General features: G+C 38.0%; 1 protein-coding gene across 3 annotated transcripts in view; it reads left to right on the top strand.

Annotated features, from left to right (window-relative positions):
* The window catches only part of STXBP5L (syntaxin binding protein 5L), a 207,360-nt gene that overhangs the window by 166,929 nt on the left and 12,960 nt on the right, over nt 1-27,471 (top strand). For all 3 annotated transcript variants that reach the window (XM_075166333.1, XM_075166324.1, XM_075166315.1), the window contains one exon: nt 16,096-16,266. In XM_075166333.1, the coding sequence (XP_075022434.1) occupies nt 16,096-16,266 (171 nt within the window). The remainder of the gene's footprint in view (nt 1-16,095; nt 16,267-27,471) is intronic.

Here is a 27,471-nt window from a genome sequence, read left to right as displayed (position 1 = left end):
AGGAAATGGGGACCTGGGTTTGGGCCATGGTGTTTGGCTCAGGGGGAGCAGTGGGGGTAGCCCCCATGCAGCCCACAGTGCATGGTTCAAGGGGGCCTGAGCTTGCCAACAGGGGCCATCAGCTCCTATGGACCAGGAAGACGGGAGCTAAGCAAGGGAGCAGGGCAGCTCTGGGGAGGATGACCAGGGCCGAACTGGTGATTGCCAGGCCTGGTGATTGCCAGGCAGGTCCAGGGACAGGGGAAGATGTTGGTCCGTGAGTCCAGGTCTAGATCAGCAGGGCCATGGCCAGGCACAGGAATGGAAGCAACGCAGCAGGAGCTGTAGCTCAGGGCAGGGATGAGAGTTAGGTTCAGCTTGAAAGCAGCTCCCACGGGAGAGTGCTGCCTGCGGCGCTCTGCCTGAGGCCACCAAAGGAAGAGGCCTGTCTCCACATTGGCTCTAAGCCCCAGCAGCCGAGCCTCCAGGACCTTACTGTGTACCTTGTCCAAGTGGGTATCTAAATATTAGGCTCTTAAATCCATGTTTTAGCAGAGGGAGACGGGGACTGATACTCCAAAGTATTACGCAGGCAGAAGCTGCCTAATAGGAAAAGAGCCGTATGAAGTCACCTTCATTTTGAATAATATTAAATCCTCTGAGTACAGTTCTGCTGTAACAGCTGAGGGAAACGCATCACTGAATGTCTTAGCTGCGAGCGCACGTTTGTTTGTTGGTTGTGCCTTGGTGTTTTCATTGAAAGACTGATAGGAACCATATGGCTACAAGAGAGCCGGTCAGGAGACCTGGGTGCTCAGCTTAGCTAGCTGCCAGACCATACCTATTGACTCTGTCTGTGCCTCTTTCTCATCCCACAGTTGAATAACATCACTGTGTACACATCATTAAGTTCTTTTAGGCAGGGGCTGTCGTGCCTTGCAGTGTGGCATCACAATTTCTGCTGGCTGCCTCCAGCATGAATGCAAACAAATAATGGCAACAAACAACTCTGCTAGCCTCTTGAACCTTTATACTCTACTTCATTCTTAAACTGGTGTTCAAAAGCTCTTTCTCAGCAAGATAGGTTTACATACATGATCGTCCTTTATAATAAATGTAGAGACAGTAAAATAGACATGATTTAGGTATTAAAAATAGGTTACATAATAATATCCACATTCTGATCAGTTTAATAGTAAAATCTTAGTTTTACCCCAAAAAAAGTAATATGCACAGCTTTAATCACAGTAAAGCATGAAAGCAACCAGCTCCTTGTTTTGTTTTTACCCTCAAAGATGTGGTTTCTTTACAGTGGTCCACGCTGTGTCCTAGTACAATCATGTCCTATGCCAAAATTTTCCAAATTTGGTGGTGGAAATGGTGGTAGGAGTAACTCCTGGCTTCCTCAACTGCACTTCATTCATTTCCTCATGCTGTGTGTCTCCTTTGTCTTTTAGCCCCTTACTCACCGTGTCCCCTACTCTATCCCTGTGCCCATAAACCAACTCATCAACTGTGTACTCCTCGTCTTTCCGATCCTCAGTCTCTTCAGCATCCTGTGACTGTGTTGGTTAGATTGCAGCCTTCAGTATGGTGTGCCTATTTTGTCTGAAAGCAGCTGTGGCAGCTCCCAAATCAAGCCTGTTTAGAGTCTTTCAGAGGAATCAGAAAGTGCATACTTTGCATGTCCTGTATGAGTCTGCACACAAATAGTTGGGAGCTATTTCTGCAGTCTTACAGTTCAGACATATATGCCACAGTTTGGGAACAGCTGTGGGATATAACACAAGATGTAACTCCTGTTATACAGAAACACCTGTAACATAGAAATAGAAGAGGTTAAACCACCACTCTGCAAAGCTCAAAGCATCCATGATGACAGCACTAATGAAGCTCCTTGGTGCTAAATGCAGCTAGGTTTTATAGCTCTGAAATATCCTACTCTAGATCCTAGTCTGTTAGTAAAGTATCCTACAGTCTTCCTTAGGAATTGGTAATCCTTTTTCAGAGGGCTGGTTGGGCCAGATGTTGTCCTTTCCCTTAAAGGAGATTATATCACAAGTGATGCTTCTTTCTCTATAGCAAAGCACTGATTTTCTGGAGCAGTATCCTCCATTCGGTCTGAAAGAGTGTATGACAGCTGCTCAGAGAAATTGAATGTTTTTAAAAGGCTGTTCTGAAAATCAAGCTGCCCTCTGTGTGAGTGCCTAAAATGGATGTAGGAGCCTAACACTTGGTATCCAAATTAGAAAATTTTCATGTAGTAGTGTTAGTGATGTATATTTTGATGTTGGGTTGATCTGAAGAGATCTCTTCGCCTTGTCCGAAATCATCCAGTTAAAGTGACAGCTAGAAATGGGTTACTAGGAGGGCTATGCTGGTTCTACTGATACCAAAATGTTGCTCAAGAGCCTGAAGGGCTCCCCTGCTCTTCCCTGAAGAAAGAAAGAGAAATATCTAGCATAGGTGCTAGCTGATATTTTCTTCTGCTGCATTGCAGGCTTTGTAGTTTATGACAGAATGCAACAGAATTTCTTTTTAGAGGCTTTGTAACTTGAAATGGTAAGTGGCTGTTCGGGGCATCCTTCTGACCTAAAAGCTTATTAAATAGGAATTACAAAGGACTTGTTCCTTATATTCATATGTGCCAGTGTTCCTGTCACTGTGATACTTACCATGTGGGACTTTCTTTAGAAGTACAATAGTTAGCTGACAAATACTTCATTGTTCATTTCTAGTAACAGACAGTATGGGTAAGGGGTAAAAGCCAGAAAATGATGTGAAAAAATACTGAATGAATGCAAAATCAAAGAACCATATTGGAAATTAAGTCTTCTGAATAATTAATGAAAGATGCCTTAAGGCATTCTTTTAATAAATTTAATGCCGTTTTGACTGCTACAAGACATGCTTCATTTCAGTTCTCTGGTGTTCATTGTTTAAAAATGTGCTCATGTGTAAGGAAATGAAAACATTTTTGAACAGAAGCAAAATCATAGTTTTGTTGCATAATTGGAACACAACAGATAATTAAATCTTCAGTAAATTGAGTGCAAATTTGATGTCTAGATAACACCATATTATATCCTAAAGCTGCTGTATTTCGTTTCTGTGCAATCTGTCTTCCTTTCCGTAATATTACAATAGTGTGTTCTGTCTCCATTACCTGTACAATATGCCCTCTCTTTTTCAAATGGTATCTTGAGGTATGATGTCATCAGAACTCATAATTTCATTGCAACCTTTTATTGAATTGGTTTCCAGGTGTTTGAATATTTGTGATATGCTGCATAACCAGCATTTGCAATATTTGCCTTAATCTCATTTGTGTTTTTTTTTTTATCATTCCTATCATCACAAGGTAAGATATTGCAGCACACAGCCAAATCTGTGTAAAGCACCATTCACTTCTTGAGAGCTGGAGTAATGTTTTTTCCAGTGCTTCTTTGTTCAGTTACATTTATTTTGCTGAGTGGTGTACATGAAAATATTTAAACCATAATTCTGCCTTTATATGCTGATTAAAAAAAGTGCTACAAATTTGCAACATGGTATTAACCAGAAGATGGCATGTTGTTTTCCCTCGCTCCTTTTTCTTTCTTAATTATTAACAACTGCCTTTCTCCTTTTTCTGTTGTTTCAGTTAAAGGATCAAGAAAGTTAAGTCTGCCAACAGATCTTAAGACTGATCTTGGTACGGTAGGCAAAAGCCAACAGCTTTAAACTTCCTTACATTCATTGGCAAAACATTTTACCGATTCATGAGATAACACAATAACCTTGGAGGTTTGTCTGAAAAGGCTTTCTAAAAACCACCTATTAACCCATACAGTTCTGTTGGCAGCTCTCAGCATTTTGCTTGTTTAATATTCATTTATTTCATGTAGACATATTTTGCCAGTCATTACACACTGTGTGTGTAATATTTTATTATGAAAAGGCTCCAGAACTTTTTACACGCGTGAGCCATTGTAACTGGTTGTCAGTGATGTTTATCTCTGCCTATAACACCCAATGCATGCTTCAGTCTATTCTCCTCATTTGATGTACAAATTCCGTGCCACAACAGTGATAAGACGCTTGAATATCTATATTTTATGGTGTCTTTGAACTTCTGAGAAGTCAGATCAGAAATCAGTCATTGTGTCTCAGTGCTCTCCTTGAGACTTATCTCAGCCAACTGTTAAGTACACGCTTTGCTGTAATCTTTTTCTCTATTCTTCTTTAATATTTCAGTGGAAAAGCATAGTGAGAGCAGAAATTTCACCTCAAAAAAAGCTAAAATGAAGATTCAACATCTTGCGTAACCTAAAAATGTTTGGGGCAGATCATGCCCTCTTAAATATCCATGTAAAGGGGATTGTTCCTGGCATTTGCGTTGGAATGTGTGGTTCACACAAAGATTTTTATAATTGTCTTTAAATATTCTCAGTCTCAAGGAGTCCTTTCTAGTTTTGCTCTCATGGGAAGTTTCTCATGTAAGATGACTGAAAAAGCCATATAGCCATGCCTCATTACTTTGAGTGTCTTTTTAGAGATGGAAATTAAAGTTGGATCACATCCTTGCATAATGCAGCTGAACTTAATTTCTGTCACTAGGAATCATGTGTATGTATTAACCAATGTAGCACTGTTCCCCCAGGCAAAAGTCAGGGGAATAAATGTCTTCCGCGTTATAAATGACTGAGGAACTTGGAAAACTGCTAATAGCTCCTGATAAAGATTAAGTAAATAAATGTTGAAAAATCATTGGGAAATTCAATCCAGATTGTGCAGATTTCAGTGTACAGAGTGATGTAGTTGAAATAACTTGCTCCATTATTAACAGTGACATTTGAGAAACTAGGAATGTAGGAATACACCAAAAAATTGTAATACTCATAATATCCCAAAAAGGTAAAAGGAGTGATGTAGGCAGCTAAAAGGGAATGTGAATACTTAAGAGTATCAAAATAGCCATAGGGTAGGACCTAAGGCTAAACTATATTCTACAGATCAGATTCTTTTTGTTAGTATTATTACTTGAAGGACACATAGCATGAAATAGATTTAGATCCTGAATCATAACACAAGAAAAAGATAAATTTGATGTGTAGAAGACTGGATTTACAGGTTTTTAGAAGCAAGAAACAAATCAATGTAACTAGAAGTGGTGAGGGCTTTACTGTATAATGTAAAAAAGTTGCATATCAGAGAAAAAAACTGCCTTACCGTCAGCTTTCCTGTAATCATGCTGGGAGCTGGACAATATTGTAAGCATTGCCTAGAATATATTGACAAATTGAAGGCAGATTTATGTTTAAAAAAAACCCCAACAACAACAAAAACAAACAAACAAACAAAAACCCCCACATCCCACAAAACCCCAAGGACTGGGGAGCAGGACTATGTACAAAAGGAAAGGTATAAAAGTTAAACAAATTCAACCTAAGAGCATAGGAGGCATGATGATCCATCTTAAATGTATGACATACGTAGGGAAGTTTGAAGATTAATAGAATGCATAATCCTGTCTGTGACTTTGATTTCAGAACAGTCATGTTTCTACCATTCCCCTATTTACCTGTACTCATTATTTTTTAATAACATAGGACAAGTTAAGTATGAACTAAAAATAAGCCTAAGAAGGTCTATTTCAACATCGTGCAGAAACTAGTGGAACTCCATTAATTTCAGAAGCTTCATACACACCAAAAGGTATTATCAAATTGTCACTGAAGCATTCTGTCTGTTCTTACTGCAACAGCTGTTGGGTACTCTGTACTCATATTACCAAGAAGCCTGGTGGATTGCTAAGGATAAAGCATGTGGAAGCAGCGTTCAATGTATAAGCTGGCAGATACTCATGGCTAATCAACTGCAGAGGAAGGTTTAAAAAAAAAAAAGGAAATAAAACAAAAAAAACTTGTTTCAGTTCTCCTTCATGACTGTCTTAGAAGGGCAGAAGGTTCCTGTTAGTTATTCTAGCCACTAAAACCGTGCTGAATTATAGATTGCTCAGTTTACAACAGGCTGGAAAAAGCCTCTCTTTCTCAGTGTAAGGAGCTAAATTTAAATGAGAGTTCCTGGAAAAGGTGAAGAATAATGTCTGCATTTCATTTAGTTCTGCTCCACAATGTCCTGGATATACTGGCAGAGCTCTTAGAGATGATTTATCCACCGTTTGGCTGTTGCCTGAGATTGTACCCATAGTCAGGGGATAACAATACTCTCTGGTCAACACTCTTAAGGATATTCAGGTCACCACTTTCAAATGATGAGGTATTGTACATCCATCCCATTGGCTCTGGCTCATAGCTTTTCATAGAGGGCTGATACATCGCCTACTCTCAGCACCGACTGCAGCTAATTGGGAAATACATTAGCATTTGGCAGCTTACAGTTCTGCTCCCTTCTTAGGATCTGGCTCATGTAATGTCCTTGCTCTCACTTTGCTTTGAATTGTAATAGTAGAGGTTAAGTAAAAGTTAAATCTATTTCAGGTGGAGGTGCTGCCAGTACTGAGAATTTGCTAGCATTTAAGGGAATAATGTGTGATCTGATGACTGAGGGTGTTCTAGTTAAATGTTGTCAGGATTTTCATGACTTAAAGGTACTTTGGGACTCCATTTTGACCCTTGTATGACTGATAATTTAGTTGACCTCAGCATCTTTTTATTTTGATGTAGTGATTATTATCTATCCTTGCTGAAGAACGTGTTGCCTGTGGATGCTGTATCTCCACATAGAAATGCGAGAATATGCCATATGTGGGGATACATTGAAACTTTTTGATAGTTTTAGCTACTGCAGATCATAGTAGCCCAATGTTTATTTGAATTGGCCAGAAGGAAGATGCAACATTGCATATAATGTAGTTTCCCTATTATCCTTCAGAGGCAGCTCTGAATGATAGTATCTATATTTTTGAACCTAATACTGTTTCCCAAATTTTCTGAAAAGATCATCTACATTTCCATGCACTGTTGCAGTGAAATGAATTATGGGGATAATCCTAATCTAATTTAATCAAGTGGAGAATCTGGGATATATATACAACTGCTTTTATATGAGAGTTTTCTAACTTTGCTTCACCAGCCACTTTAAGCATCAGCTTGTATTTTTCTTTTAAGAAGTGTTTCTGCTCATTTCATTAAAAGCTTTCAAAGTTTCCAGGTGATCACAGGGAGCTAGACAGAAGTCCTAACTAAAGATGGAGATACTCAGTAACTGCGAATTTTTACTTAATTCCTATGAACAGATGGTTTCACTGCATGAATTTATGCTATCACCTAGACTTTATTAGCCAAAGAACAAAAGACAGACATCTTTTGTTCCGTCTTGCTAAGCTGTGATCTTCAAAAGATTAATATAATTTCCTATGCTTTCTGCAGATATTTATAAGCAGTAAATTTTTCACCAGGTCAGAGTTAATGTCTCCCATTTTATACAGCAGTGAAAAACTAGACAAAATACTAAATAAGCTCAGTTTTTTCAAGGATTTGAGAAATGTCTTCTGCTGCAGAGGCAAAACTTTAATTCTGAAAGTTGGCTTCATAAAACACAATTGTAGGGGTCAGACAAAGGAGCTTTGGTTATAACTCTGTATTCCATTTTGTCCATTTTGTACGAGGTTTGTGGAATCTGTTTGATTTTTCTTTCCTTAAAGATTTATGCGTATCATAATAGAATTATAGTATGAAAACATGCACTATTCGATGCCTTTGTAGTTCATTGCAAGGGAAGTGTCACTCCCTGGATGCTCCCAAGCCTATGAAACAGTACCCGGATATCATAAAGACGACCTCATTTTTATTTTAAGGATGAGCTTTACCCTTTCGAAGTAGTTTACAGCAGACATTAGGCACTGGCAAAATTTTGAAACGTTTTGCTTACTGCTGCATTGGACAAGCTGGTAGATTTTAAGTGGAGCATTCTGTACTTTTTTTTCTGGCTCTGGATCTGTAATTCTGTTTATAATGCCAAAGAACATTTCAGAAAATTCGAAATTATATAAGTTGCTTTCCTCCTTGGTCTGACATTTTTAGAAAAGGCAATTCAGACATCCAACTTTATCAATGCTTTTCTTGAATTACATTGAAAATTATGTGTATTTTTACATGCAAAGGATTTTATGGACTGTCCAGTGTGTGTCTCCTTCCAGAAGGGTAGAGCAATTTCTGTTCACTTTTCAGTCTGAAAATACCAGCTGAATTGAGGAATCATCTGAACTCTGCTTGTAGTTAGAGTCATAGCATAATTAAGGTTGGAAGGGACCTCTAGAGGTTGTCTAGGCCATCACCTTGCTCAAAGTAGGGCTAGTTAGACGAGGTAGGTCAGGGCAGTGTCCATCGAGTCTCAAATGCCTCCAAGGACAGGAGGTCCACAACCCCTCTGTGTGACCTCTTCCAGTATTTGATCATCCACACAGGAAAAGAAGTTTTTCCTAATATCTAACCGGAATTTCCCATGTTCCAAGCTGTGTCCTTCGCCTCTCATCCGATCACTGTGCACCTCTAAGAAGTGTCTGGCTCTGTCTTCTCCGTATACTCAGGTCAGGTAGTTGCAGACAGCAATAAGGTCTCCCCTGAGTCTTCTCTTCTTAAGGCTGAAAAAAAAACCCAGTTCTCAGCCTCTCCTCTTACATCATGTGTGCCAACCCCTCTTACCAACTTGATGGACCCTTGCTGAACCCATGCCTGTACGTCAATATCTTACTTGTAATGGGGAGCCCAAAACTGAGCACAGGACTTGAGAGGCAGTCTGACAAGCACCAAACAGAGGGCAAGGATTACATACCTCAAGCTGCTGGCTATGTTCTCGCTGATTCAGTGGAGGACGTGGTTTGCCTTCTTTGCTGCAAGTTTGATGACTATTAAGATGAAAAACATTGTGGGTTGGACTAAAGGCTTTCACTTTTACGGAAATGGTTTTAAATGTTTGGCCTCAGCAATTCCACAATTTCACCTACGTTAACGGATATATTAGCACTCTGCCAGTCTAAATAACCAGAATAAAAAAAGCAACGAGCTGATCAGTAGGTTAACTCTGTCAACTATTACAGCATAATAGGCATGTGCTGTGTGGTTATATTTCAAATGCAGAAAGGGGCTGTGTTCTGACTTCTAATGCTTCCAGATTAAAAAAAAAAAACAACTGATCTATATGGGAGATTTAACAAGCAAGTAGTTTAAAGGAAAGGTAAGTGCTTAAAATTATCAAAATGATACCATAATTAAAATGTTTACAACTGATACAGTTAAATGTAGTCACAAAGGAAAGCAGTAAAATTTGTTAGCTGAAACAACAAAACAAGCAGTAAAGCTCATCATACATTTAAGAGTTGATAATAACAGAATGATATGCAACTGTTAGGCTCACAATGTAATAGATATTCACTGTTCCTAAGTTCTCTATTTTTACTTAAAGAAGAGTTCTTTATGGAGGACTCTCAAAGGTAAGTCGTTTTCCACTCCTTTCAGGCAATGCAAACACATAGGTAGTATTCTTCCATTCTGTGGTCTCTGTACACTTCTCAGGTTGTAATACTCTCCAGCAGCCAAAATCTGGGGCTACACATAGATTTACCAGACCTGCCTGGACCCAGAGGTCCTCGATTGTAAGTAACTTGGATTGGGATTGAGCTCTCACACAGGCTGTCATCTGTACACAGAGACTCGGGCATGAGACAGATGGTCCTATCACCTTGGTTGGACTTAAAGCAACATCCAAAGTCTTAGTAACTGCCCTGTGTGTTCAAGCAGAAGAATATTTAGAAAATAATAATTTTCCATGTATAATTATTTTGACAACAAAGTGATAACAAAAGAAGGATAAAAAAGAACTCTAAATTAGAAGTTATCACCTATAAAATCTGGTTTTGCAACATTAAAATAAGAATGAACAATTGTTACTAGTTTATTTATTACAATAACCTGATATGAAATCTGTCAAAAATCTACAATGCATAATGTTAACAAGTTTGGAAAAACTTGGATTTTTTCAGAAGTTTGATTGCTGCATAAAAATTCTGTGTAAACTTAATAATTATATTTGGAATGCCTTATTTGATCATGCCTGTGCCTTTTTCTGTTGAGTATTTGCAAGCAAATTATTTATATGTTAGCATCTATGGAGTGGTGCTAGCTTGATTATTTCGGACATTCTTACCTCTAGTTAAAAACAACAATTTTTGGAAAAATCAGGGGAAAATCTCTGGAACAATCTGGTTAGAGTAGACTAAAAACACTTTTGTTGTAATTATCTTACATTTTGTTCATTCATTTCAGATGGAAAAGTGAAGTTTTATTTAGAAAGTCTCCAGCTCGTATGTGTCATGCTTTATTTTTATCATGTTCAAGTTGATAAAATGTTTCCAGTCCAACCTCTTTGAAGAATTTTTCATTTTCAAAAACAGAGAATTAAACCCGGATTTTTCCATCTTGAAAATGCAGGTGCAATGCTACTAATAAGGAGTGCTCGGGACTAGTTGTTGATATCCTAAGTGGTCTTCTGGTTCATCCACTCTAGTTGCATGTTTCAGTGTCCTCTGTGCAGCTCAGGATGTATCATGTTTCATGCTTATGATTCAGAATTAAATCAAGTTTTCTGTGTTTTCCTGTTTATTGCACAAAGCATAGCAACAATTTGTTACGTTATTCTGTTGAGGCACACTGAGTGCTGTGTACTTTTTGAGGCAGTCAGTCCAGTACTGTGGTGTTGTATGATCACTAGAAATTCAGCAGAGGAATCTGAGGAGCAGAGTTAGATCCAAGTAGTCCAAAATTTTCCCACTGTTCTCGGGGAACTGTCACAAAGCTAGATTTATTTTTAGATTTGCACTGCCAGGTTTGGTCTTTCAGATATGATAATGTAAAGGTGATGTTATGACATACAGTAATATATTCTTAGTGTTCCTCATTTGGATAGCGTTTATTTTGTATTTTGGTTTCATTGTTCATAATTGCAGGCAAAAATACGAGTTTTAAAAGGGGTTCTGTCAGTGACAACGCACTTAACATTTTCAACCACTTCACAGTATTTTATTTCTCTGAAACATAAATCTGTTCACCCTAATTTCAAAAAAATGATGATATCTAGAATCAAGTGCATGACAGGAGTTCATTACCATAATAAGAATACCATCATATTACACAGGCAGTATGTTACAATGACAACATGTTATACTCTTAGTGTGGACCTAAATGTACCAGCAGTATGTCAATAGGGCAATTCATCCTTCCTCTTCAAACTGATGAAGACATGACGGTAAATATACAATTTTGCTGGCAGTACATCTGTACTAACCTCTTCTGCTAGGGCTCACACCTCCTCTCCTGCCTGGTTGGCAGAACTGCACCAAGAAAAAATTGTGATCCTGACTTTGTAAGGGATTTTCTTTTAAGAATAATTTGTTAAAAGTTAAAGGTATCGGTCTATATTCTCACTAATGAATGATCACGCTACTTTTACAGAAATTTTGGGTATTTTACATGCAAACCCGAGACTGCTCTTTGGGCCATTAGTACAGTTATGAGATCTCTTTTTTTCTTGATTTAAATGTGTATCTCTTTGCTGTATAAAGAAAAAAGGTTAGTCACACCCATAACTATTGCCCAAAATCTAATTTATTGATAATATACAAAAATCCCCCTGTGGAAACAGAAGGACTTTTCCGACCTTTAACAGCAGAGATTGTATTCCTCGACATTTGTTGAGGAGATTCTCTGGGACTCATTTTTCAGGTTCTTTCTGCTCCATATTAAAGCATTTCTCTGGTCCTCTTGCCTGCTCTTTCATTGATTACTTCCTTACAACTTAGGATGGTATTATAATGCTTCTAATTAGTCGTATTTAAATTCCTTTGTTCTCAGCCTCTCTCAGATCGTTAGTAAAAACTGGTTTTCAGCTAGTTTTTCTGTGTGAATTTATTCCTTTGTTAGAACTGAAAAAAATGGTTGCTTTTTTTTTTTTAATTTGTCATGTCTAGGCAGCAACTTTCTAGGCAGCAACTGCAAATGCATGTTTCTCCTTTCTTACTGACACTTGTAGTACATTTGGTTTTAACAAGAGTTCAGCTTTTCACTGGTAAATCATTGGTTCCTTTTGCTTTTTGCAGAGGTCACCAAGTAGTTTAAAACAGTTGTATGACAAGGCAGGTTGTGTAACATATATATGTTACTGTGTGTAAACTAAAATCAACATGCGTATATATAATACACTTCCTGTCTGTGTAATACTCCTCAAAAAAATTAGATTAAATTTGAGACTCTCCAGCAGGCTTGCTACTGTCATGTTGCGCATTGCATCTCTCAGAAGGCATCTCTTAGTTTCATCAAGTTCACAGTCACTAATGTTACTTCTTCAGTTCTTCTTAATCTCATCATCTCACTGGTATTTTTTGTGACACGCTGGCCTTCCATCCATTCTGTTTCTTTTTTTAAGCGGTTTTTGGGGTGCACATTGCACTGAATGGTCCTACTGTTTGGTAACAGGGATAGCTGAAGCATTTTTAATTCGTATGGGTAACGCCAAGAGCCCAGACAAAGGCAAACAACCAGGACCTGCACTGTAGGAGCAGCATGTGGAGAACATTAGAGAATTTTATGTCATGAACTTCTCTTTTATATATTTTAATACATCTTAGATTCCATTTGTTACTGTCTGCTTTATTAAATCAGTGGGGTTAAATCAGTATAAAATGGGCTAACGTGTTGTAGCATGGGGTAATCTGCTATGATTACTTCCAATGGCTTGCATGAGCCTTACATTTTAAAATTAATGAACAGAATTGCTACAAACTGAGCCCTGGCTATTTAGTTCACTGTCCACAAACAGGAGAACAGGCTGCTGCCCTGGCAGAGTGGGATGGCTGTCACAGTCTGGAGACTGCTTCAAGGCTAAGCTCCCATGAGCCAGGATGCCCAAATGCAGTGCATTAGTAACTCTGGTACTTGCTGCTGGAATCTAGGAGCACTGGAGAATATAATGCAAATTCCCTTGACCCTCATGGGTAGCAGCACCCATGGGAAGGGATAGGAGACGATGGCAAATGCAGTGGTGGAAAAGGGTAGAAAAGAGAAGGGAGGGATTTTGTGCAGTGCTTTCTCCCCAAGCAGCTATTCTCTGCCTTCTCCAGAAGAAAAGGGAGTTAGGAGCTGTTGCACTATGGCATCAACAGCACAGAGCAATCTGTGCACTGCTTCTTAAGTACCAATGTTAATGTCTCCGATATCAACTGGTGCTCAGTATCAGTTAATATTTCTGATGTGAGAAAAGCCCCAGTGACCACAAGACAAAAGCAGTAAGCCAGCAAGGAAAAAAGTTAAAATGTTGTTCTTCCTTACAAATCGAACAAAGCTGGAAAAAAGCCAGGTTTTACAAGCCTCCTCTATCTGTTCTTTGGGGTGACTGGAAGACTTCTGCAATGGCAAAGGAGGATCAGGTGACTCGGGCCTCACAGGGCTAGTAAGTCATTGCAGTCATTTTGGTAAAGGGTGAGAGCATGAGCATTCTCACAGTCTCCCTTAGAAAATACACTGTAAGAAGCTAGTATTGTTTTTTTCTTACCACTTTTCTTGCACACTTCATTTTTTTTTCCCAGACAATGTGGTAAGGAACCCTTTCTTAAATAGTACATAACCTTTCTTTAGAAATGTTTTGTATCACTGAGCCTATACCATAAAAAAAGTGAGAAATTAATTTTTAAATACACACATAGGATTTTCTCATAGATTTGGGTGGCCTCTATCTGCTTGATTCTTATCAGCTTCTCAGCAAAAATGTTGCAGTCATACTTCCCATAATTATATTATTCTTTGTACAATGTCTTTGTGTTTTTACTAAGGTTTGAAGAGCTGCATTGCTCCTTGTTGTGTACATTTAAAAAATAATCATATATCTAATCAGAAGAACAGAACAGTGTTAAAATATAGAAAAGTGTGTAGCTGATGACTAAAATCCCTCTTCCGGTCATTGTTGTAGCACTCACTAACATTTCACCAACTTCAGTACTTGAAGGGATATCCCTGCAGCTTCTAGGATGAGGCCTGATTTTTTTTTTCTGCACAGGAACTGGCTTTGCTTATTCGGAAACGCGTTGTCAAAACAACTAAAGGGATTTAGGTGCCCAGATCCTACTGATTGTTTTTGTTTAATTTGGGCCTTTGAAGGTAACTGAGACAAGCAAGAGAAACATAGCAGCATTTGTCTTAAAATTTGGCATAGTGAGTAGGGGTTTAGATGAATTGTGCCCATTCTGTTCAACGTTCAGGGAAAGGGACTCACGGATGTTGTTGATGTTTCCATAGAATATTATTCTTTTTTACTCTGTCATGTTCCTCACCACTTCCTAGGAACCCCTTGGAGATAATTAGATACCATGCTGAAACTCCTTCACACAAACTGAATTTTGAAGAAAGGAAGCAGCTGGATGAGGATGTGTCTGTTGCTGAGGTTGAACAATCAGCCTGTGCCCTTGAACAAAGCCCCCAATCTCAAAGGACTTTCTACTGAAATATATGAATAGTTCCAGCATATTTTGGAAAACTCCCTAACTATAAGTTGAATGAATCAGCCACATCAGTTTTATATCTGCTGTTAGCTCAGTTAATAGCCATGTATTAAGAAACATGATAAGAATCATGAAAGTTGTGTCTCCTACAGAGCTGTCTCATTATGCAGTACAGATACTAAATTGCTTTCTGAACTATAATTCGGAACAGTGCTTTCCAATTTTGTTCATTAAGACTGAACTGCTTTCACATGGAAAAGACATGACTGACTTACACATTGGAAGACTACATATAATAGCACACTATATACTGTATTCAGTATAGAATCTGTTTTATCATCTGAATATAGAAATAGCTTTTCGTCATGTACAGTGGAGCTATCATGGCATGGTAACCAAGAAATAAATTTATCTTGGTATATTAACATTCATCTTTTCTGTGGATACAATACAAATCAAAGAGAGTTAACCGAATATGATACTTATATACAGAATCTTTAAGACTACTCTAATTCCCAGATAGAAATACCCGGACATTTAAAATAAAGGCAGAAACTCCAAGCTTATCCTTACCTATAGTATTGAGCTTCCATAGGTTTGAATAGAAATATTGAATGTGCTTGCATAATTCTGAATTTTTGTTATGCTTATTACCGGCTGTTTACTTAAATTAGTAAATATTAATTACCTGCTGACCAAAAATAATTCAATTATACCTGGGTGTGTACCCTTTCATATGTTGAGGGGAAAACTGAGTTCGGTAATTCTTCTCATGTTGCCTTACCCAAGATGAGAGGAAAAAAAATATCGCATGAATGTTTATAGTCCAGTCCAACCCACTCTGAACTCTGATCTAAGCCTTGATCAGTGGATTGTTGTGGTTTAAAGACCTGTTGCCAGTAAGGAAGACCAGGCGAATGTAGGCAGAGTTTAAAGCAGCCGTGTTTTGTTTCTCACCCCATCAGACAGCAGCATGTGCTGTGCTGATTGACCGTGGCCTCTAGCGGGGGTCCAAGGACTTAGCCTTATATCTTTAGATCTGCAGCGGACAAATCAATTGTTCAGCAGTTTCCTTAGCAGTACAATAAATCTATGTGGTATATAAAGAATAAAATACTTAGCAATATTATGGCTAGTTGTATAATTATCCCAAATAGGGGCAGTTAGATGCCTCTTTCATGCAGCTTCAAGTCAGGTAGGGAAGATGCCTAGCTCTAAATTCTATCCTGTAGTAAACTTCACTTGCAGTTGCGTATGAGAGCAAAAAGGAAAGATAGTTTTCAAATTTATTCGATATCTGTTAAGAGACACAACATCAGGGATGACAGTGTTACCAGCAGTATCTTGATAAATTGCCTGTTCACATAGGTCAACAAAATGTTGTGGGATCTGCAGCCTTAAGAGCACGTACCCATTCTATGTCCCTTGTTTTTTTCAAAGTATACCTTAAAGGTATGGTGAGTTATTCTTACATATACATGCTGGGTTGATAAAACATATAAGTAGTTATTCTCAGAAGATTTTATTTAACCCATTCTTAAATATCAGAATGTACATCTCTCCTCCATTCTGAATTTCGGGAGCTGGCACTTTACCTAGCATACCTTCTTGCATTCACTTTCCAGATCATGTGAATGGTCACTGTACAAGTCCAACATCCCAGAGCTGCAGTTCAGGAAAACGACTTTCCAGCGCAGACGTCTCAAAAGCAAACCGCCGAGGGCCTGGGAGGCCCCCCTTCAGAAAAGCGCAGTCTGCAGCCTGCATGGAGATTTCTCTCCCAGTCACCACAGAAGGTGAGTGGCAATTAATATTTCACTAGGTATTGGTGAATTTCTCACCGGGTGTGAAAGCAAATAAGTTTAGCATGATCCTTGTCTTAGTCATTGCCCTGAACTGCTGTCTTCATCTGGCTTTTAGAATTAGAACAATCCCTGTGTGTTAGTGTTGTTACTAACAAGCCTGCTCCTGAGCTCTGTGCTGCCTAGGGATGCGGTATGCTGAACCTCGCCGAACTCTTACAGCCGTCCCCTCGCCTGTATGGATGGGGTGCTTTGTTCCGGAAAAGCGATTGTTCATAGCAGCTTATGTACAGTTCTTGTGACAGCTAGTAGTACTAACGTTTTAAACTCATTGTCTGTACTTACCAAGTCTGAAAATGAGTAAGATATTTTTAGAATGTGAGTTCAGGCTTTGCACATACATATTTATTTATTTATTGGTACTGAAGACTTCATAAAATTCCACAATCCCTGGCCACCATTTACGGTAAAATTATAGCCCATAATCTAATCAATTTTTTGTATTTATAATAGCTTTCTTGCTTTAATGCTTGAAAAAAGTCTTAAAATCTTGATCTACCTGAGTGCAGTGTCTCAGTGAAACTGAGAGATACAAAGTGGACCATTCATGGCAATGCATTGTGCTTAAAACTTAGAATAAGCCCATTTTCATTTCAGCAGTGCCAGCTATTTCGCTACAGATCGTTTAAGCAGAAGCATTCAGCTGACGTGTTTTTCTTCCATCTAGATAGTGTTCCCACTCCGCTGGTGGTGTCCTTGACCCTTGTCTCGCAGGCTTCCAGCTCCCCTGCATTCCTGCAATAGAACAATGCATTGTTTGTGCAGAAAAGCTTCGGTTTATCAAAAACTGAAAAAGCATAGCAATAAATAAATGGTGTAGGACTGTAGTGGTGGTTGTATTCAATTTTAGTAATAGGTAAAAATTTAATAATATTTAAACAACAGAAATGATAGGGTTTAATATTTTAATAGTAAAATAATTAATTTTAAAAATTAACTCTTTTAAAAATCCAGGGTTTAATTTTAATCAAGTTGCAGAATAATTTCCTAAGTGATAATAATCTCCTGTGGCTATTGTCTGGGCTGTAGCATGGCCTGAACCCCCCATGAAGCTGTAAGTGGTAAGCAATTGACAACACCATGACCCTAGCCCTCTGTCTTGCAAGGAGCATTTGTATCCTAACCTGCCCACCTGCAACGGTGTCTGCACCACAGTTCTTTACAGCTGGAACCAGTACTCCCTAATTTTACTGATCGTTAATGGAGACAGAGCAAGGGGAATTATATCACTCAGAGCATCTAATTTTGTATTTTTAAATACAAATTAATGCAAATACCTTGACTACTAGTGGCAAATTGCTAGAATCTTTGATTTTTTTTTTTCCTTATGGTAACATAAAATAGCAAATTCTTTTTTGGTCTTTCTTCTGACTACTGCGGGGATCACACAACAGAAAAATAGTGTCTGTGTGTGTAAGACTCTGTAAGAGAACATCCTAATTTGGCACAGAGGGCTCCAAGATTATGTTCTTGGCTGGAATGGAGCTGATATCCCGAAGTCTGTTGCGGTGTCCTCTAGCAGCTCCTTCCATTTGATTTAAGAACAGCATTTACCTACATTCATCCATGCGACACAGGGCAAAGCATGGTCAGAGGCTCTCCGCAAAATGGCTGCGCTCACTGAAGGTGTTAACATCTGTCATTAGGCCTCTAGTAGAAGTCACCTCCCATTGCCAGAGGCTATCACACCAGAACAGATACTGGTGGAAGAGGGATCCATTGAGTTGTCCTTTTCTGCAGAAACATTTAGCTTAAACAGCTTTCTATATTGGGTTACATTATCCAACTCCCTTTGCGCTAAAGCAAATGAGAATTGTCCACGTGATCTATTTTTCTGCCTTTACTAGTCAAGTATTAACCTTCTGCAGAGAAACAGGGTCAAAAACTTGGGAGTAGTGACATTTCAACTGATGCTGCTGTTTCTTCAGAGGCCATGCAACTATCTCTCCTTTAGGAGAATGTTACAGTATTAGGGACTCTTCAAAGATTAAGTCATAAGCTGAACAGCAAAAATGTTAAATTGCATTGTAGGCTTCCTATATCATATGACAAAGTGTCATCTTCAGCAATCAGTTATAAGAAGTAATCCTGTTTAAATAATAAACCTACTATAAATTTCGATTTTAACTTGCATTAATTAAGGAGTTCTTTGTGAACATTGTACTAAAGCAGATTTACAGAGCTCTGAGGTGTTTATAAATTCCTATGCATAAGGCAGTTTTCATTTGCGTAATCACCATTTTTTCCTCCACATTAGTTATTGATGATGATCATAACATAACCCTTTCATCTACTTCTATGCACCACACAAATATGGTAAGTACCATTGTCATATAATAGCTTGTGGTGGAAAATATATCATCGCCACAGTAGTTTCTATTGCTGTGTGGTTTTCTTCATCCTATGTAGTACCAAACTCTTCCAGAATTCTTGGACGCAGATACTGCTGCAATATCAGCACTACACGTACATAATCAGGCCATGGTATAGCTAATTCTTTCGCGCTTCTTGTTTTCTTTTTCCTTCCATCCTTCCAGAGTAAGTAGGGTCACTGGCAGGCAGAACCTACAACCCCCTAAGGTCCCACTGACCCTTGTGTACAAAACATTTAGTAATACAGTGATACTTTTGATGGCATGATGATGCTTTCTGCCTATCCATATCATGAAAGATTCGGTTTCTATTGTTCATAACTAATTATAATACCTATCAAGTTTAATATTAAACCATATCTCTTTCTAGAGATAGTCATCTAACTTCTTTTCAAGGATGTGGAGTAAATTAAAGTAAGTGACATAAAAAAATCCCTATTTAAAACTATCAGTGGTGTCACTTAAATGGTATTACAACTCTCAGTAAGGTCAGTGAAATGACTGCTGCAAGAAAGAGCCAGACAGTCATTAGAGTAATTTATGTTAACATGTTATATAATAGAGGACGTTTTGGATTTGCCCTTGAGTGTGTGGCTTTGTGCACCAGTCACCTTTCAGCAGGTCTATAGACTAAAATAATTTTCTGATTATTTATATTCTCTCATTAAAACAAAGCCATCTGTCCAACTTGTCTAAACTTTTTTTTACATGCCTGTGGTCTTTTGACTTCTAGCTCTACTAACTGATCTGTCTGGAATGACTGACATTCCACCATTCTTCATGCATTGTGACTTTCTAGACATACTGTTTTGGCAAGTAGTTTGATTTATTTCTGAAGGTTTTTAAACTAAAAATATGGTGGAAGGTGGTATGATCCTTGAAAGATTCTTAGGCTGGGGGTAAGGAGGAGGGTGAGGGAGAAGAAAGATGAGAAGTTAAAAGGTTTGAGAAAGAATATACTGAGAATAAGCATTCTCTCCAAAATGTGGAACTGGCTTTGATCAAAACCTTCTGGTTGGATTGTTCCAAAATAAAACGAAAAAATCTCCTCTGTACTAAGAATGTATTGGCTGCTTAGGAGTATATGCTGCAATAAACAATAGATGTATTCACAAGAAATTTTTTTTTTTATATTCTCGTGTGGTGAATCAAGATACATATTTAATGTCCCCACTAGAGAGGTAGTATTTCAGGTTAGTATTTGGTAGGATTTTATTATTCTACCTGAGTAGAATTTTGATTAGAGATTGCACTCTCAGTAGTGTTAAGCACTTTTTATGCATTAAAAAAAAAAAGTCTTTGTGTGTGGGTAGATGGTTCTTACCTTTTCTTAAGCCTGTCTCTGAGGCACTGATGACACCTGGAGATTTTTTAATAATGCTTCCAGTTCCTGCTCTTTACAACCTCTTCTAATTGACTTGATTAAAAAGATAATACATTTTGGTGACTAATCATAAGGTATCTATTAGAATAATAAATCAGTCTTCCCCTCTCACATTGGATTTCAAAATCTACTTATTTAAATCTGATCTTTTGGTACAATAGGAACTGTATTTCCAGCATTTTCATCAAGTGTATTTTCAAGCAACTTTCACACAATAAATTCTTCTGACTTCATTCCTGTTAGCCGATTGTCAAGATTTTGCTGACTTTTACCTCTTTATATGTGCAGAAGGATTCTTGACATAGAAAAGCATTTTTTAAGAACGTCTTTGCAATGATGAATCATAGGAAGAAAATGGGGGGGGGGGTCTTGTTTTCTGCTGGTCAAAATATTGCAAACTGTTCAGTTTTGTAAAGTGCTGATATTTCTTCCACACTCATAGAAGAATAATTCAAAAGCAAGTAACTAGCAGAGGAGTGGTGTCTATGCTTGCATGGTTACTGTTACTGCTTAAACCTTTGTCTTTCCCAGTATCCTCATCTCAGATGGAAAAATTGGAAAAGCTCTAAAGCTTTTTAAACTCAAGTAGCTTTTATTCCAAGCTAAAGATTACTTCTATTTCAGTTTCAAAGCCTGGTATTTTTTTTCCCCAGAAAACGCTAGTATCTAGATCAAATAGCTTGTTATGGTTATATTTTTGACAATAATTAGCCAGACATTTAATACAGCACTTCTCAAATACCATTTATGCTATTTAAAATGTTACATATTGTCCTTAAAATGTTACATGTTGTATTATCTTCTGGTTTCTAAATGCAGTATTCTCACAGCTATACTAATACATTCTGTAGCTGCTCAATATTCTATATCTAATTTTAGCAAGAAATTAGAATTTTACAAGTTCTTAATAGCATATTATTGATTCTAAACAATCTTGTTTTCACATACTTTTGAGTAAGCTGTTTCTTCCTTGCAATTATATAAGAATTTATTTGCATTGTAAACAAAACCGCAAATATAGGATATTTCATTGTTGAACTTCTAAACTTCTTCTAGTCCTTTTTGACCAGAAGTTTTTGAGATTTTAGGAGTTAGTGATTACATTTCTTTGATAAGGCTTTCTTGCACAGCCTATAGTCTACATTTTTATTATCAAGTTAACATTGTGCTTTTAAATATCAACAGCAATAAAAAATATACATGAATGCAAATTATTCTTACTCAAGAAAATCCTTACACAGATCCAAAACAGCCCATCTCAGTCTAAAAGCTAATACTGCATAGTTGTTAAACCCATTAAAACCCCCTTTCCATCTAGAACAGCAAAGATCCCAGCCTGGTCAAGAATTTCTATGTAGAAGAATAGGTCCAAAACATCTGCTCTTTTTCTGCATAGGAGAACAAAATCTGTATTTCAATTGAATTTTTAATTGTAATTTTAGATTAAAGAAAACACTGAATTAAAGAAAACAGTGACGTTAAGGAATAAAAATAAAATTGTTGTGGGAGGGGAACTCAGTGTGGTTATACTTGTATAGCTGGTGGGTATATGGATGTGTGCACAGATACATATACTGGCATGCAGTCCTCTTTCCTTTAATAAATTATAACTAACTCTGAGAAGTCTTTCAGATTTGATACTTCTTGGTTATTGCTTTTTTCAAGCCTTCTGCTTTTTTAAGCTACTTTGCATTCTCCAAAAGTTTCTCTCTGCCACGACTTGCTAGTTGCTATCAAGAGCTTGTGCTGGCAGTCTCTGCCAGTTTTTTCCTCCTTGCCTGCATTCACACAGAAATCGGAGCATTCTGTATATGTATGTCCACATGTGGTTATATCATACATCTTAGGAAGAAAGTAAAGGCAGAGTGGAGTTTTTCCTTTGAAATGTTGTGTTTGGAAATCTATTTTCTCCCACCAGCAGTGATAGAAAACTTCCTCTTTTTTATTATTTTTATTTCCCATTATGTAGTTTTTAACTAGTCCAGCTTAATCACCCTTGACTAGAAAGGCCATTTAGATCTTAGTGCTACAGACTTGCCTCTGAACAAGGAATCCTAACAAGGATTTGCTGTGCATTGTAATTTTCTAGGAATGCTAAGAGCAGAGTCTTTACATTTGCTTTAGCTTTTCTTTAAAATAATTCAGTTTCAGCATTTACCTCAGCTTTTGGATTAACTCTTTTGATTATACATAGTTAAAATTTGATATAGAGTACTTGAATTGAAATGTCACTGTGAGCTGGCAAAACGAACCACTCAAGAATATTTAGTCATTATCTTTAATAACCTTATCAAAAATTCTATGGCAAGTACAATACAATTTCCATTTTAATAGATCCAGTATAGTTTTATATTTGAAGTTTTTCTTTTGTGTCTGCATGTAGAATGACTAAAACTGTTTGGGGATAAGTTGTTTTGTCTCTTGCGTGATTTTGTCCAATTTGTTTTGGAAATGGGTAGTATTTGGTATATGCTATCTACTTTAAACTTCGGTTATTATTCAAAAGTATTCGTGAGGATCACCATAAGAAGCTTTGTAGACAGCCTGGCAGAGGCTTCTGGATTTTTGTCCTGCTGAATTTTTGTTTAGGTTTGGGGGCTCTAGGGTGCTGAGTTTTTTGAGGCTTTTGGTTTGGTTTCTCTATTCAACAAATTTTACAATAATTTTCCGTGTATGTATGTCAGCCTGTTACTTTGGTCTGTTGTTTCTATAACAAGGGTTCCAAAGTCTTAGGATCTATCTGTACCTTAATCAGTATTAGCCTGTAAATATGTGTGTGAAGCCATAGAGAAGGGCTGATACTTGCTCTCATAAGTCCAGTATGCTGTAGTCAGGGTCTTGGAAATATGATACAGAGTGGTTATCTTATAAAAAGCCCACAGCCTGAGGAACCAGGCTCAGCTGATGTCATGCTGTGTATTGCAGTATTGCCTATATAACTTCTATACAATTTATATCAGTTTTTCTCTTGTCAATTATGGCTATATTGTTATGCTGTCTGCAGCAGTGCTGTATGCATAGCGCATTGGATTTTTTTGGACTGGATGAGTGAATGTGACCATTAGGTTTCCTTCCCACGTGGTGAGGTGGGGGGAGAAAAGGGATATTTCTGTTTTTATCATTGGCTCCTTTTTTCTTGGGTCTATCAGGTCTGAAGCCCACGTGTGGATGTGAACTAAGTGATGATGGCCTAGAAGACAATCACTGCAGTTTTCAAAGGTAGTGGTTCCTAGGCCTCCAAGGAAAGAGAAGAACAACCTGGTTGCTTGATCTAGAAAAATATTGAAGAAAAAGCACAAAATGATTCAAATGCAAGGTACTGCAGGGAGGAAGGGAATAATCTGCAGTCCATGTCTGCTGAGAAAAGGACAGGATGTAATGGACGTAAATTACTAAGGCAGCGGCATGACTTCAGGGAGACAGTAAGGGATTCATTTTGATCACAAGGGTAGTTAACCACAGAAATGGATTCTCTGAGGAGGTTATTGCATCTCTGGCAGGTTTTCAGAACAGCTCATACTCTCCACCACATTCCCTTTGCCATGCCTCTCCATATTGCAGAGTGGATAATTTCTGGTAAACTTCCTTGCCCACACAGCCAGCCAAACTGACACTTACCTGATCCACGGGGCATGTTAAAGCAGTCGTGGGACCACACTTCACAAGGCCCCTAAGTGCCATGGCTTTTCACAGCTAGGCTTTCATAGCAGTTGAAAAAGCCCTTGGCTTGAAATATTTTGTATATATTTCTCAGCGAGGGGATTATGGTGTTGGTTCTGCTTGTAATCATTTCAATTTTGTTAGCATTTTAAGTTACTTTACATCATTGTAACTAGTAACAGTAAGAACAGTATAATAGGAAATAGCTTAGAGACACTATGGTAAGCCATAGTCTCCACTAACTGCTCAGTTTGTCACCACATTTCTTGTCTGTGCAGAGAAGCAGATAAGAATGTTGCATAGAGGACCTGTTCTATATCTAGAAAGTCTGTTCCTCACTGCAGAAAGCTTTATTCAAATAAAAAAGAAGTTATTAGGAAGTTGAAATTATTTTTTCCTGTATTGAGCAAAATCACAGCACTTCTGGTCTAATGGGCACTGCAAACTCAAAGATTTCTGAACAGCAAATTTTGTATGGCTGTAATAAAACATTTGGCACCAAAAAGCACGTGTTCCAAGGAAGGATATGCCAGCATCTTCTGTAAGGTTTTTATATCTGTTTCAAAGTATTCAGTTTGCACGCTGAACTATAACATCCATAGATTATTCATGGGGGAATATGATTGTTTCCAGAAGCAACTTGTCCATAGTGCTAAGTTCTTTTTCAGTTATGGTGGAGATGAGAGTGCGTGTGCTTGTTTTCTACTGTAGATAAGATAAAATAAAACATTTCTCTTTTCCTGCTTCCTCTTAGAAAGGAGATGTAGCGAGATTTTAAAGGTGAGCAAGGAGCAAAGCCCAGTCTGCCTGTGATACAGACACATCAAAAATAATGGCAACTGGTCCTGAGAGTAAAGGGGACAATTCAGCCCACCTACCTCAATCCATCCCTTCTTTAGGATGCAGTCTGAGAGAGAGTGCTTCTGAGTGTAGATGTCCTAACCAAGTAGATGGGGCATGCCACTTGCCCAGGAAGTCTGGTAGAGGACATGCATAAAAAGTAGGTTGTTACGGCAAGAGGGAGTCCAGTTTCTAGACCCTAGCAATGGCATTCAAGTTCCCAGAACACGTTCAAATTTTATATTACGTCCACAGTAAATAAAAAATAGGACCAGAAGGGCCAGAAACCTTAGGCTCAGCCTCTCAGCTGAGCATCATAGCCTTCAGGGGCTCAGCTTCCAGGGGAGACGTGTTCTTCGTTATACCTTGTGGCCACAAATGCAGAAGACATGGATGGAGGGAGGTCGGTCCTCTTAGACTGATTTGTGTCTACAGCTTACGGCCTCCAGCTTTCTGCTGAGTGCTACAATTGCCAGACTGCAAAAAGCCAGTGGAGCTGTCGTCATTTAGACTGAATCATAGTCTTTATCGGATCTAACCACTGGTTTCCGTCAGAGGTTTAAGTGGAATTTAAGTCTGTGTCTGCCTAAATCTGGTCACAACAAAGCTTGCAATGCCGCTGGAAAAAGCAGCGGGGGGAGGTTGTCTAAAAACTGAGGTGCCTTGTGAAAGAGCATGTCTAATGGCCAGGAAAGGCCTGGGAAGAAATGGAGAAGAGCAATGCATGGATGCATGTGAGCTGCTGGTGCCTAACTTCCAACTCTGTTGGGCTAGATAGAATTCATGTTTGGTTTTTCCTTGGAGTACATTTTCTGTCAGGTTCTAGTAGGATGTTAGGATCCATTTGTTTTCTTACAGGAAGCTGGAAACTTTCCTTGTTTTTAAAACAACCGACTAAAGGAAAATTTGGTTCCTCTCACATTCACTGGATGTCTAGTCAGTTTTAATTTAAATGGTGATTTGATTCCAAGTTAAGCTAATTTCACACTCTACTCTAGGCATGGTGAATTTGGAGGATGTGTTTTGCACTGCATGCTCAACTTTAGCATTTTTCTGCTTGCTAGCAATCGCTTCAGATCAACATAAATTCTTTTTCTACATCTGAAATATTTTTGAAACATTTTTGGAAGTGGAACACACCGTTGGGTGGTTCTTGGTACTTCTGTGGCAGAATGGAATGGGTGGTGGGCTGTTGTGTATAGAGAACTAGGGGAGAGTATAGGAATATTCTGAGATTGTTCAAGTTATGTGATACTAGCTGTTCCAAAGGGGTTTTTTAAAGCAAAGCTTTTCTAACTACACTTCAGTTACACAAGCAGAGGATCTATCAGAGAGGAAAAAAAGTGTCCTTTAAAATGCTTTCACTTGCTTTGTTATAACATTAACTATTCTGACTTTGCTATTGAATGAACCCAAGGTTTTTCTTCTATAACACCTTTTGTCTCCTCCGTATTCTTGGGTACTTCCACATATGAAAGTTATACACTATACCATTCTTTCCCAAACCATCAATGTGATGAAAGATGCTTCAGCAGAATGGATATTTTAGGATGGGATTTAAGTTCTAGAGAATTGTGATGTCTTTGATTAAAAAACATATGTCCAAACTTATAACCTATATTCAAATTGAGCTCTTAGCAATCTGAATGTGAAGACAGTTTGCGTGTGTAAGTAAAGAGAAGTGATTCATAAAATTGAATATGGAAGTTTGATAGATTACTTACTGTTAACATCGCTTGCATTTTTATCTTTCTATAAAAATGCTTGTTTCTACTTCATTTTCAATATGAAGAATAGTTCTGCCCTGCCAGTTCCCTTCTGTTTTTAAAACATGCTGAACTAAAACCTAAGCCTGAACTTTTCCATATTCTGGAAATATCGAAATAAAGATCCAAGTCTGGTGACTTGAATCTGTTTTCTCTTTCAGGCCTTTATTTGCCATCATTTACATCAGTCTTGTATCAGTATAATTCTGTGAAGCCATTCAGGTTATACTGCTATAAGAGTAGCAACTTCAGGACAATACACTTCAGAACTTTTTCCGGGGAGGGTCAAGCATCCCACAGGTGTGAGCTCCGTGTAAGAGCAGAGGTAGCCACCCTGGTTTGAACGCTCTGCAAGCAGTATATTCGCAGGCTTTTCAACATAGTTTTAGGGAAACTCGTTTGGGTTGATCTGGTAGGAAATCATTCACAGTAAAATTCCAGATTATTATCGCATTGTTTGTGCTTAAGACAACTTCTGCTGCTTTCTAGTGAATTGCTTTATGTGGAATGCAGCTTTAGAGTGGTGCTATTAAAATGTGTTTGAAGATGTTTTTAGCCAAGTGAACGTGCAGTGTTCTTAAATGTGTGAAAACCCTGCAGCGTTACTTCCTGCCCCTTTCTCCTCTGTGTTGCTGAAGCATTGCCGTCAGTAATATGGTTCGGTCTCTGTGTCTCTATGATGTTACTGTGTGCAAACTCGTGTTTGAAGTATAATTCCTTTACTGTTTACACTGGCATTCAGAGCTTTGCATGCTTTCCTGACTATATAATTTTAAAGGTGACAGATTTCTCTTAAAATTTTAAGATGATGATCCTTAAGCTGGCAAATGTTTTAATAGTTTCATTAGCTTCTGTTAGGTCTGGTATTTGGGATTAAAACTTTTAGAAGTCTCCAAGTGAGGAGAATATAAACCATTTAACTTTGTTTCCAGAATATAGCAATTTCCATGTCAAAAAAGGTTGATTTTTGCATATGTTTTATAAGCAGATCAATTACTCGGTATGTTAAAACCAGGAAAGGACCTATAAATAGCACCCAAGACACTGACAGTCAATTCTCTCCAATAACTCTCCAGTAATTAATGTAAACATTTGCAGTGAAAATGCTGATCTTTGT

The sequence above is a fragment of the Calonectris borealis genome, chromosome 1 (genome assembly GCF_964195595.1).
Source record: "Calonectris borealis chromosome 1, bCalBor7.hap1.2, whole genome shotgun sequence".
Lineage (NCBI taxonomy): Eukaryota > Metazoa > Chordata > Aves > Procellariiformes > Procellariidae > Calonectris > Calonectris borealis.
This window is presented reverse-complemented; position numbering and strand designations above follow the sequence as displayed.